The sequence below is a fragment of the Macrobrachium rosenbergii genome, chromosome 8, assembly GCF_040412425.1.
Source record: "Macrobrachium rosenbergii isolate ZJJX-2024 chromosome 8, ASM4041242v1, whole genome shotgun sequence".
Lineage (NCBI taxonomy): Eukaryota > Metazoa > Arthropoda > Malacostraca > Decapoda > Palaemonidae > Macrobrachium > Macrobrachium rosenbergii.
The window spans coordinates 57,385,406-57,399,593 of record NC_089748.1 but is presented as its reverse complement, the minus strand read 5'-3'; the positions used below and the strand labels follow the sequence as shown (position 1 = coordinate 57,399,593).

At 33.7% G+C, this 14,188-nt stretch overlaps 1 protein-coding gene across 3 annotated transcripts in view; it reads right to left on the bottom strand.

Annotated features, from left to right (window-relative positions):
* Positions 1-6,839: 6,839 nt before the first annotated feature.
* Positions 6,840-14,188, bottom strand: part of ERp44 (Endoplasmic reticulum protein 44) — a 157,127-nt gene continuing 149,778 nt past the window's right edge. For all 3 annotated transcript variants that reach the window (XM_067107863.1, XM_067107862.1, XM_067107864.1), the window contains one exon: positions 6,840-13,043. In XM_067107863.1, coding sequence (XP_066963964.1) covers positions 12,915-13,043 — 129 coding nt within the window. In that variant the 3' untranslated portion in view covers positions 6,840-12,914. The remainder of the gene's footprint in view (positions 13,044-14,188) is intronic.

Genomic DNA, 14,188 nt, shown 5'->3' with positions numbered 1-14,188 from the left:
GCCGAAGGACCACTGCAAAGAACCTTAAGTAATGCCTACAGTGCACCACATGAGGTGCACAGACGGCACTATAGTAGATGTATTCCAACAAGGCCTATTCTTTGGACCTTGGAAAAAAAGACCTGCAGCGAGATACGAGACCCACGTTTTCATCTGTGTCTGCTTGCCCCGCCCTTATAGGTAGATGATGAAAGCAATGGGCAGTAACTTATGAGACCAAGGATAGCTAACTTTGTAACCAAACAGGACAAATGATTCTGAGAAACCACTGAGTTACATCACTATATATATATATATATATATATATATATATATATATATATATATATATATATATATATATATATATATATATATATATATATATATATATATATATATATATAAAATATAGGTAACACCTTAAAAATTAGGTAACACCTATGGTGAGTTGTTATGAGTGTAACAGAGGAGGAGGGGTTGCTGCCATAAGTTACATAACGTTTTAAGATTTTTTTCCTTTGTTTCCTTTGAAAAGATAGTAAAGATTCTGCAACAGACTTTATATTTTAGTAGTATTTATAATTTCCAAGGTCCAAAGAATAGAACTTGTTGGAATACATCTATGTTGGTGCTGTCAGTGCACCTCATACAGTGCACTATATATATATATATATATATATATATATATATATATATATATATATATATATATATATATATGATATTATGAACAGTGATACCATTGGAATGTCTCCCAATGAAGCGCTGTTTGGATATCCGGCGCGGGGCGCGTTCGATTTGCTGTCCATTCCAACCGGTGACGATACGGAAAAGTCGCTAATAGCAACTGCAAAAGAGATATGCGCGCCTTGCTAAGAATCTTGAGATGAAAACGCGAGATATGGTAGATAGAAGCAATGCAAAGCCAGATAGAGTTGAAGTGGCTGTTGGAGATAGGGTTTATTTGAAGATAAATGTCAGGAATCAGCTGAACTATAAGCTGGGTCCAAAGTTTGAAGGTCCGTTCTGTGTTGTTGAAGCAAAGAAGGGAAATAGATTTGTTGTTCTGAATGAAAACACGGGAGTGTCTCGATTGACACATATTTCTAAAATCAAAAAGATGGGTTAATGGGTATTAGCATGGATGCATTCCTGGGTTGTATTGTTGTTATGATAATGGTTATGTTACGGGTTGTTTTTTTTCCTTTCAGGTTTTGATGGGTTGTAAATGGGCGTGACTTGTAGTTTGTTGTAACTGGGGAGGACGTTAGTCCGTAGAGTTTTACAAATCTTGAACAGTTCGAGTTCATTGTGATTCTGATGAGAGTTGCAATACTCGGTGTAAATTGTGTGCAGAATACCGTAGAGTTTTGTAAATATATGAATTTGAGTTGTTTTTATGGATCGCATCTGCGGTTAGGGACTTCATCGTTCACATTTGGCGATAGTAATTGGTTACTTTGAGTTAATGGTTTGTATTCAGATGACTTTGGGAATTGTGACATGGGCTAATTTCATAAGAGATTAGACCCGTGTGATATTATGTAAGAATATTATGATGTGTATTTGTCGTCTGACGCAATATCTGTGAATATAGAGTTACAGAATAAGGGTTTGTTATTTAGGATTTTCTTTTGGGGAGGTATTTAGTATATCGGACCGAATGGGTTTGATCTTTTACAGGTTTGGGTATGTCAGTTAGGATTTAGGAAGATTTTACTAGGGATATCGAATTCGGGTATTTGGGATTTTTCAGTTCTCTTTTAGAATTAAGAGAGCTGTGCCATGGGTGATTGTTGTTAGGATTGTAGGAGCGATTGCCAATATGTCAGTTGCTATTGTGCTGAGAATTAGTCAGGTATTGAGCAATATTCGCTAAACAGAGTAGAACTTTGATGTTTTTACAAGATATATTACCTTTCAGATGGTTAGGATTGCCTTTTGTGAATTCAGTATATGGACAGGGTTCTCGGGTAATTTGTTATTGGGTAGAATTTTTATGAATAGTTCCTTAGAGTTAGGGTACCTGATAGTGGGTTGACTGTGGAAATTCCAGGTAGCAACTTGGAATTGTTTCACATTTATATCATATGACCTTTGCACTAGTAGTCTTACTGGTTCAGTAATAATATGGCATAGGGAATAGACAAGTTGCTTTTTGGTATGACTGCCACTCTGACCGACTAGTGAAAAACACTAATTCCTCGCAGCGGAGCTGCTGGAATAGCTTCACCGTCCTCAATATATGGGAAAGCTGTCAACGATAAACCTGCACTTTTGTGAGACGGTCCAGGGTTTTGGAGAGATGTCGGGCAGGACGTCTACAGATCGCTGTAGTTGCTGGGAGATGTTGGTTTGGCGTGAAGGGTTCGCGAGCACTCCATTCAGCTTGGGCTTGCGCAGTCGCAAGCCAATCATCTTGATTGGATCGCTGGGAAACGTAGGAATACATTCAGCTTGGACTGGTGCAGTTGCAAGCCTTTCATCTTGGTCAGGTCGCTGGGAAATATAGGATACTTTCATCGTTGGCGTGCAAAATCTCACGCCATTCAGCGTGATGGAATCATCAGGAAGCCAAGACTTCAAGTGCTGCGTTTCTTAAAAAACTGATCATGATATAGTATGTGTTACAAGATATATAATTTTTGTATCTAGTGTTGGAGATGACGCTGGAGTCGGGCCCTACTGAACTTTCGATTACAGTTATCGTAACTAGACGGGGACCGTCAAGTGTAGGTGGACCCAGCTCCTGTAACTGGTCACGAAGGTGGCCTTTGAAAAAGAATGTATCAGCTTTTCAAGGGATCATATGACTGAACACAGCATGTAACGAAATGCTTGGGTGTTTTTCGCATTCAACAAAAGTCAACATTCTCAGAGATTCTTAGTTACAACACATGTGTGAATAGAAGTGCAGATCAACACACAAACTTCTTGAAGGTTTATCCAGTTACAGATCTGAATTTGAAGAGAATATCACTGCATTTTTTTCCCCTGGTTGAGTGTGTAGGTATGTGTGTGACCAAGTACCTCGTGACGCCTTGGAGTACAGAGGGAGTGTCTTGTTGAACACTGAACTTGATTGGGGATGTCACGAGTGTGTGTTCATATGTGCATTGCAAAACCCACATAATGGGAGTGTTCCACAGAATGAGTGGGCAATACAATCTGTTCTGGGTATAATTAACATGTGAACTGTGCAAAAGGGAAGCACACAGATGGAATCTATGTTCCAGAGGACTTTCGTGGCTAAGTCAGCAACGTGACCTCCCTGTGAATATGGAATACGGGTTCGCTTCCTGCGACCGGCGTTCACTGGCTCTTCAATTTCTTTCGTTTGGATACATTCTTCGTATGCGAAGAATTCGAGAAGTTAAGAGGGCATTGTGGCTATTACAATTACATATGTGTCTGGTAAAAGTGACCAGTAGATTCTACATATATATTTCAGCCTAAAAAGCAATAAAAACGATTGCCCACTTGGCTACGATGGTGAGGATGGGTCTATTCCAGCTCTAATAAATATATATCTGAAAACGACAGGTATATGTATGTACGAGAGGTGATAGACTTTTATCCTTCTCGTGGCTAAGTCGGCAACGTGACCTCCCTGTGAATGTGGAATACGGGTTCGCTTCCCGCGACCGGCGTTCACTGGCTCTTCAATTTCTTTCGTTTGGATACATTCGGCTTCGTAGTTACAAGCATATCCAAAAAGCGCGAAGAATTCGACATTGTGGCTATTAGAATTACATATGTGTCTGGTAAAAGTGACCAGTAGATTCTACATATATATTTCAGCCTAAAAAAGCAATAAAAATGATTGCCCACTTGGCTACGATGGTGAGGATGGGTCTATTCCAGCTCTAATAAATGTATATCTGAAAACAACAGGTATATGTATGTACGAGAGGTGATAGACTTTTATCCTTCTCGTGGCTAAGTCGGCAACGTGACTTCCTGTGAATATGGAATACGGGTTCGCTTCCCGCGACCGGCGTTCAGTGGCTCTTCAATTTCTTTCGTTTGGATACATTCGGCTTCGTAGTTACAAGCATATCCAAAAAAAGCGCGAAGAATTCGAGAAGTTAAGAGGGCATTGTGGCTATTAGAATTACATATGTGTCTGGTAAAGTGACCAGTAGATTCTACATATATATTTCAGCCTAAAAAGCAATAAAAACGATTGCCCACCTACGATGGTGAGGATGGGTCTATTCCAGCTCTAATAAATATATATCTGGACAGGTATATGATGGAGTGATTTTATCCTTCTCGTGGCTAGTCTCTAATAAATATTCACTAATTTCTTTCGTTTGGAACATTCGGCTTCGTAGTTACAAGCATATCCAAAAAGCAAAAGAATTCGAGAAGTTAAGAGGCATTTTGGCTATTAGAATTACATATATATATATATATATATATATATATATATATATATATATATATATATATATATATATATATATATATATATATATATATATATATATATAATTATATATTTATATATACAGTATATATATATATATATATATATATATATATATATATATTATATATATATATATATATATATATATATATATATATATATATATATATATATATATATATATATATATATATATATATATATATTATCTTCTTTTAACGTATTTATTTTTGTATATATATATATATATATATTATATATATATATATATATATATATATATATATATATATATATATATATATATATATATATATATATATATAATTATATATTATATATATATATATATATATATATATATATATATATATATATATACTGTATATATATATATATATATATATATATATATATATATATATATATATATATATATATATATATATATATATATATATTATCTTCTTCTTCTTCTTTAACGTGCTTTTTCCCATTTTTGTATAATTTTTGATTTGGCAGACCTGAAAGTCAAATGGCTAGTGTTTCGGCGCCTTAAGAGCTTGTTTTCTTTGGTGACTTTCCGTTTTCTTCAAATTAGTCAAAAAACGTAATCATTTTACTTTATGGTATTTATACGCCACATTGTGTATCACATGTTTCTTCCAGTGTTTTGTATTGTAAACTGCATATTACCTCAGGTCACAGTCAATTCCACCATCATAATCTGTAATATTGGGCAAGATGATACTCACACGGCGACTCAGTCTTGGCTGCCCTGCCTGACATCGCTTAGACCCGGTAGCATATGTTTCATGTATCATACCCGACAGGCAGTTACACAGATGTTTGTTATGTTTTTAGAAGGTGTTGTAGTGGCTTTGTTTAGTGTGTGTAAGTCTGTAACATCCAAAAAACCTATCCTAAGGAAAAAATGTCAAACGGATAGCAAAGTGTCTGGACTTACAGATTTGAACCCGCCACAGACCTCTGAAGTCACTGCTGCAACTAAAATGTGGCTGTTAGCCTGAGTTCTTGTGCCCATCAGATCACTGGGCAAGATGATACTCTGCCAGTTACACAGCACCCAAAAATCCTGCAAAGACTTACAGGTGAAGTCACTCACTAAAATGTCGAGGAGTTCTTGTGCCATCAGACACCTGCCCTCAGCACCCATGCCACAGAGAAATTCCTCCTGAAAGCCAGTGGTGGAGCAATACCCTCTACTTCATAAGTTGCTCAGGGTATAAAAAAGCCAGAACAAAATAACTGGAACTGGAATATAAAATTTATGCCAAAGCCAAAGGCTAGAACCTATGAGGTTATTCAGCACTGAAAATATTGTTGAAACAATTCTTAGGAGGGTGGAAAGCAAGATGGAAGAAAGAAAATATGAAACGTGGTATGGTAAAAGGAGTAAAAGGGGTTGCATCTATGGGCTGAAGGGATGCTGTAAAGAATCCAAGTACTGTAATCCCTACAGCACAGTGTGTGAGGTGTACTTGCAGCACCACTCACCTAGGGGGAGAACAAATAATCTTAAATTTATCCTTGTGCCTACGGTACCTACAGATGACTGTCAACATTCAGACCTAAGAGGTTGAGTCCTGTGTAGATACTATTACAAAACACTCTAGTAAAGGTGTGCTTGTAAACTCTTTTAAGGCACTACCTTGTCACAGGTCCAGGTGCTCAAATGCTTCTCCTTTTTGTCAACTTTGGCCATTTCTCATGTCAAATGTTCACAATATTTTGTTAATACATGATATGACGTTGCTCTACTCTTCACCTGCTTATTTATCTTTCCATTTTATCTTTTCAACTTCCTCTGCAATGCAGTAAGTGCAATCCTTGCTTTTGTACATCAAAATTGGTGTAGCACTAAGCAATGTAGGTACAGTACTTCCAAAACTGGATGGGTGAGTGAGTGTAACTTTGCAGGCAATCTACCGAAACATTTGGAATGATGGTAAACAATAATTTTCAAAATTTTATAAATACTATTTTATACTGTACTTAACATCATTTCTGAATAATGGTAAAGGTTGTCCCCCTCAACATTTACATAAATAAATAAAGACTTACAAGGTTAGAGCAGATTCAATGCCTTTCTTTCATCTTTATGTAACTTTTGAGAATCCATAACTGACTGCATTTCAAAGTCTGAAGCATTTATGGCTGGTTTAAGTGTATTTTTCAATTTTGCTATATGTATACAAATAAAAAATGAGCACTGCCTAGTTTGGCTGTTTGCTACTGGATCATTTTACTTTTGATTCCTTATCCTGATTTCAATCACTAATGTTTGAAAACTCGATCGTAAGAAATTGATAACACTCATTAGGGCTCATAAATCTTAACTCCCATAAGGCTGTCCTGACCACATATCAGCACAGCCTTCAAAAAAGGCAGAAAACAAAGCTTGGAAATTTTAATTTTATTCAGTTATCAAACTTTCACCATTTTCAAGATGAACACAGTTTTAAACCTACAGCTCAGAAAAGTGAGCAATGGAATGATTTTGTACAGGGTGCAACACACACTTTATGGTATCAAATGAATCAAAGCAGAAGCCAAAATCATATAAATAACCCACCCTACACTGTACTGCAACTATTTGTAGAATGAAAACTACAAAAATACACCAAAAGGCAAAAATCACAACTTGAATCAATTTAAAAATCTGACTTATTGCAAACTATGAAACAGATGCCCCCTTTCTTTGCAGTTTTCCAACAAATGCTGCTGAAGGAAATCAAACAAAGTATAAATTGCAATATGAAAAATAATCACACTATCAATAAGTTGGCTGTTATCTGTACACCACCATGAAAATTAAACTACAATAAATCAAAGTCAAATGAAGAGTAACTGCTTAATTAGTTGTAAAATATCTTGTAAATGACCAAGCTACAGGTATCTTCAATAAGGAAATCAGACATCTCCAACAATTACACCAAATTTAAAAGGCAATACTATACATGCCTCCATACTACTTATTGCATTTTCATCAAAGAAAATGACTAACATTTAAATTTTTCAAAAAGATATTGTAAACAGCTTCACCCTGAAACAAGAAATGTACCCTAATATTGTAGGTACATAATACCAGTAGTCAGTTAACAAGTTTAAAAAATTAGATTTGGAATACATGGTACCTCCTCATGTTTTTGCTATTTACTTAGTTAAAAAAAATATAGTTGAAAAATTAGTGCACAAAATCAACAATATACTGTACTGATAGCTAGACAGGGTCATTAAAAACTTTAATATTGAAAATTTAAACAAACAGAATTTATAGCCAAATATTTTATCACACTTAGAAAACTTGTATATCAATTTCACAGATTAAGATATGGAGACCTATGTTATATTAATAATATAAACATCACGTTTTTTAAGGTCTTGCTAGATGTAACCTAAAATGTCTGGGTACATAATTCTCTTCAGTAGATGACTGCCTGTACCATAAAGATAAATCTATGATCATTTTTATATCAATTTACTGTACTCCACGCTTCACTTTGAAGCTACAGTATAATAAAAACTTCTGCCACACCTACATTACTTGCTTGACATTCTTCATAAATATGAATCAGGAAATTGATGAAAAACAGTAACAATTATATTTTCAATTATTATGTTTCACACATTTTTAGATTTTTGTTGTACCCCGTCAGCTTATCTTTCATCTTATTTCACACTATATAGTCTTAAATAACACCATGAATATGCATTTTAAATTTATCTCTAACAGATTATTACAGGTTTGGAGATGACTCTATGGGCAGTTTAATTTTTTCTCAGAATGGAATTCTGAATCAAATCATACAACTTTGCAAACTACAGGTGCCTAGATAAAAAGTTTGTGGGGATTATACCTACTCTAACAATACTGTCTATCATTCAAGAGCAACTAATCAATGTTTTGGCATGTTTTGCAAAACTTTCCAATGCAAATAACAAGAATAAGAAAATAAATAAATAAATTTTGAAGTAATTTATCAGAAAAATACATAAACTCTAATCCCATTAAACTGAAGAACGACATTAACCTGGAAATTGATGACATTTTGTCAGCAACATTTCATTTTTTTTTTTTATCCATCCATAATTTACATTTAGTGAGCAAAAATATAAAAAAATACAGTATATTGTATATCTGTTAGTTAAGCACTTGATTAATTAGTAGTGTATAATACATACTGATATTTGACAAAACATTCTGAAATCTTAGACTAGATAAATAGTTTCAATATTTTAAAACTGCCACAATACAATTTATCATGTATTCAATATCTGTTATCAGCTTTCTCTTTAATACACATGCATATTAAATTCTAAAAAGCACCACATCAAAAGTAAAAAATAAGAAAAAAATACCAGGACAGGATTGTATTGCACATTGTAACACCACTAAAATAAAAACAAAAGGAAAAGTTATTTTGCTCATACAATTATAATCTTATTTCATACTTCCACTGTCACCCCATTTCTAAATGACACAGTCTGGCTTATGAAAAAAAAATTATAAAAAAGAAAAAAAAAAAGGCAACTAAACATAAAACCAATGAAAATATGGTTTGTATGCTGCAACCCTTTGAAAATGACAATGAAAATAAAGACAGCAAACTCGAAAAATACAAACTGTACCATGATATTAAAACTAATCAGTTACATACTGTCTTGCCAACTTACAATGAAGCATTACTTGGCTTTCATAATCCTTCAATTCCAATAGTTCTTCCAAAGTATGTACATCTATAACAAACAAACTGACTCAGGTTTCCACTCCTGTTAAGATATTCAAATCCTTTTCAACATCTGCACAAGTTTAACACTGAGTCATTTGTCTAATTAAAATTTTTATGAATTACTGTTAAGCACAATTTTAATAAGGATATTACTACTGAATGTTGAACAACTTGCAACATTCAACAATTCAATCTCACACTGACTGATTGGGATATAAAATTTGAGCCAAAGGGCAAGCGCTGGGACCTAAGAGGTCATTCAGCACTAAAAATAATGTTGAAACTTGACTAAGTCCTGAACATATGCAATAATATGCAATAGTTTATTCATAAGTGCAATGTGTGTTGATGGAAACGTGCTTTTAAAAAATCAGTAAGCCCTGACAAGTGCTATGGATCTTTAACATGTCCGATCATTTTAATATCTTACCACAGCAAGTATATCACATAAAAGGGTGACATTTTCTTTCATTTTTGTAATCTAGTCCACAAAAAAATTTTTCATTGAGGAAGAGAGGTTACCATTCTCACCATTGCCAATAAAGGACTAAGTTTTTCTATCACAACTCATGACTTGTAACAATACCTGTCTTTAACCACAACAATACTATTCTTTGCAATATTAGGCTTCAATTTCAGTGTTATAATACACCTCCTTTGCATGGTAAAGTAAAATAAGCCATAGGAAAATATGGCATTGATGTCCAACCATACAATTTCTTTGGACAAATTCAAGTCAAAATCTTTCCTCTAATCTCCTTTTAAAATTTTGTGGGATGAAATTATACAAACACTAAAGTCAGTAGAAAATATTGAAGACTAATATATCAAGAGGTGAAAATAACACATTAGTAATTTTATTTACAAAACAGTTACTCTGCAATAAAACAAAACTGTGTACATATAGAGAATGAAAAAGCTGAAATATCAAACCAGTAAGTCTGGAGTGTTGAAAATGTTTATGACTTTACTGAAGATGATTTTGGGCAATATCATTAAAAATTTTGCTTGAGAATGACTACTTGTTATGTAAGCCAGTGATTAAAATAATTATCTATGTTACCTGCAAAAGATTCAATAATATGGCCCACTGATGAAAGCATGAAGAGTCCTCATTAATGCTCTAGAAATTCTCATCGTGCAAGATACTTCAAAAGGGGCTTGAAAAAATAAAAGCAAAAATTAAAGTAACAATAACATTTGATGGCTATGTGATTTGTTTGTGCCATAGTTGTAAAGTCAAAGGTGACTGGTGACACAACAGTACTCAAAATTTCATGGATCTCATGAAACTATCAAGTTCATTTGACTTACTAATATGATTTGTGGCTCACCTGTTTAAACCTGGAATTTTCCTTATGGCAAGATAAAAAGAAAAAAAAACCACTAACAGAAAAAAGAAAAAGCTGGAGGCATTCAAAATGGATGTCTTTCATTAAGAATAAAACCCTAATACAGAACTAGAGCACAACAAAGACAACAATTTAAGCACTGACACCAGTCCCATTCTGGTAAAAAGTGATGAAATGAGATGAAGTGATATGAATGACATACATAACTAACAATCAAAAACATTTTAGGTCAACATTCTGATTAACCTGGAACCCACTTCACATACCTTTCTACTGACATTCTTGCACTCAAGCTACTAACTACCAATCAACCTGAAAACGCATCAGTTACAAAATGTTGATCAATTTACAATACATAATGATATACAAACATCCTGTTTTAAACTATGTAGTTCCCTGTTCATAACAAGCCATCTATACTTCTCAAGGATTTTGACAATCTAGTCCATATCAGGTACACCAATAAGGTGAAGCTGTCTCGTTTCTTAACAATTCCGTGCCTAACACGCAAAGTGTTGCATGTAAACTTTCTGCATCTAGCTAAAGGTGGATAATTAATAGAAGTTTGACAGACTCCATTTGCTAAGAGATCTTCAAGCTGAGCACCAAACCATCTAGCACATTCAAGTTCAGAAAATTCTACCTTATAAATAAGTATTAAGAGAATTTCCAACAAGAAAGACTACACAAAAATTTTAAGATTTTTTGTTTTAATTCACTATTGGAAGAAAATGTGCCACAAAACACACCTCTTGTATAAGTTGTATAGTCAGCTTAATCATCTTCAGAAACAGCAATACACTCACTCCTAAAAGAAACATTATTTCAAGTTACACTACATGTGTACAAACAAGCAGTTTATATGTTCATAAGCAACATGTTTCCATTTTTCATCTGTACACATTTTCTGAACAAGGTTACTCCTAGCTTAATATAAAACTACTTAAGAACTTGTCTATAAATTCTAGCCAATCATCAACTTAGTACAGTAACTATAAGAATACTGAAATGACTGGGATACTGCACTATGCTAGGGATAAAGTGCTATGTAATGCCTGAATAATATCCTGAAAAAGCACTAAATTAAGTTTTCATGTTTGCAAATATACTTTTGCCTTGCTACTATAAAATGATTTACCAAAGGCGCTCCTTGTCTGTCTGTCAAATGCTGTTACTAGCCCTTTGAGAGTACAGTGAATAGTTACATGAGAAACTACAATAAAGAAGTTTGTGAATATCAGTTTTTTCAAGTTTTGTCAATTTCAACCAAGAACTATAACCTAAATCACTTTATGCACTTGCCCAAAAGTTTTCTAACAAACCTCTGAAAAAAAAACCATAGGAATACTCTGTAATTACTAAGTACCCAGCTAATTAGAATATGTCCAGTTATACTGTACTCTACAGATAAGGAGACAGCAGTAGCAAAAATAGAAACTATACTGCCTCTTAACCAATTATTCAGATGTTTCAAGTTACGAAGTTACCGTGCTCTGGGTAAACAACAAGCATCATGAAAAATATCAGATACTTGTTTCTACTACCTTTTACATAAAGATAATAGTACAGTCCTTGGGGAAGTCTACATACATTCATAAGTACTTACCAAACACAACATCAGATCCAGGTCAGTCAACACACTGCATTCACCCACTTCTCCACTTACTGCTGAATCACAAAAATAATGCTATGCCAATAAGGTTAGCAGAAGAATCTCCATAAATACCTATATCTGAATATTTTACATTTCATAAAAAAAAAAGGCTTCAATATCTACTTATAAATCAACTGCAGTAAGAAGTTGAATGTACACTAGTAATTTAGGAAGCTGTAAGGCCAAAAGGATTCTAAATTTTTAGCACAAATATGTAAGATGCAACTTTCTTTGATATTAAAAATCCGTTCAGTTATAAGCAAGTTAACCAGTGAAGAATCACAAGACAAACTGAACCATAATTATTTAATCAATTTACCAAAGCCATTCAAACACTTCGCACGAATACATTAAATAGCTGATACTTAGTTTATTTCACAATTTTTAAAATATCCTGAGATGTGAAAAAGCTTTGGTAATACTTACAGCATGGAAGGGTCACAAATACCTACTAAGTTTATGCACTTCAATGTCATGACACAAAATCACAAAGATTTACTATCAAAGAGCTCTAAATAGATTTACAGTTCTCCTCGGAACTTTTAAACCCACTCTAACATCACAGTTGATTATCCCTACCCTTATTATGGATGAAATTTCACCACAGCATGTGGTTCACATGTACTGTAGTGAATGATTTCTTAATTTGGAGACCAAAATTTTAAAAATATAATAATTTAACCCAATCTTGTGCTAAAAATATCCCAATGATTATGAAAATCTAAGCTTTTTATACTCTACAGCTCGTCTCTTTCTAAAAGCGTATATCTATTCTTTGAAGGCGCCAGCTTCTTGAAGGTTGACTCTGGTGGTGTTGTTGGTCTTTCTTTAGGAGCTTGATTAACGTCACCTGATCTATCTTCAATCTGTAATTTTGAAAATTTTGAATTACTGTACTTTTTACCAACACCATGATATGTGATAAAAAAAAAATAAATTTTTTTTTTTTTTATACAAAGAGAGATGCTTTTGGGCATCTTTGTTTTTAACATTCTTGACCTAATTCCTTGTCTTTTTCTTCTCTGGTCCCTTTAAAGTCTTTGTGATTTTACACAAAGACTTTAAAGGCACCAGAGAAGAAAAAGATACAGGAATTAGGTCAAGAATGTTAAAAACAAAGATGCCTAAAAGTATTCTTTTTTTTATAAAATCTTATAAAACAAACAGGAAAGGCAGGAATTAAAGTTCAGTGTGAAGGATGGTAGTACAGTCCAACCTCTTAAATCCAGGAACCTTGGGACCAGGCCACTGCCACACCACAGAAAATCCCAGAATATAGAATACACCCCTAAAAATGAAGCACCTATGTAAACATAGTCTTGCAAGCTAATTACACATACAAATAACCTAGTTGCCAACTTAGCCTACTACTTGGCTAAATTCTGACACCATTTTTATAATTTTATTACCTTTATATTTTCACTTTATGATTTTATAACTTCATACTGTATACTTTTCTTTAACACATTTAGCCTACATTCCTGAGTTAGCCTGTCTGTAAGTCAACTACTTAACTTTTCTCAGAATCTGCAGAATATGATCGGTGACTTTCATCTAAAATTACTATCTTCATAATTATCGCTATTAGTTTCTTCATCATTTATTTTGATTGCAGAGGGTAATGAGAAGACAAAAATAAAGAATGAATTTAGGTGATCACTCAGTGCATTCGCCGTCAAAAAGTAAACAAAGCACACCGCCATCTACTGAGGGGAAGGATAGAAACATTTTCTAGCATAGATAAAGATTTATCCTTGTGCTTCTTACCTCTATCATCATCTCATCTCATGGGTGGCATACTGAATGGGTAAATATACAGCTATATAAAAGAAATGAGTTCTTTCAAGCAATCTAAGAGTAAGGAATTTGTGCTTTGCCAAATGTCTCATTTGTTTTGATTAAAAATTTTGACTTTGTACAGCCTTCTCAAGTGGAATCTTTAAAAAGATGTACTGTATTTATGCATTTAAATTTAATATCGAAAACACATTTGACTTCACACATTTTCATT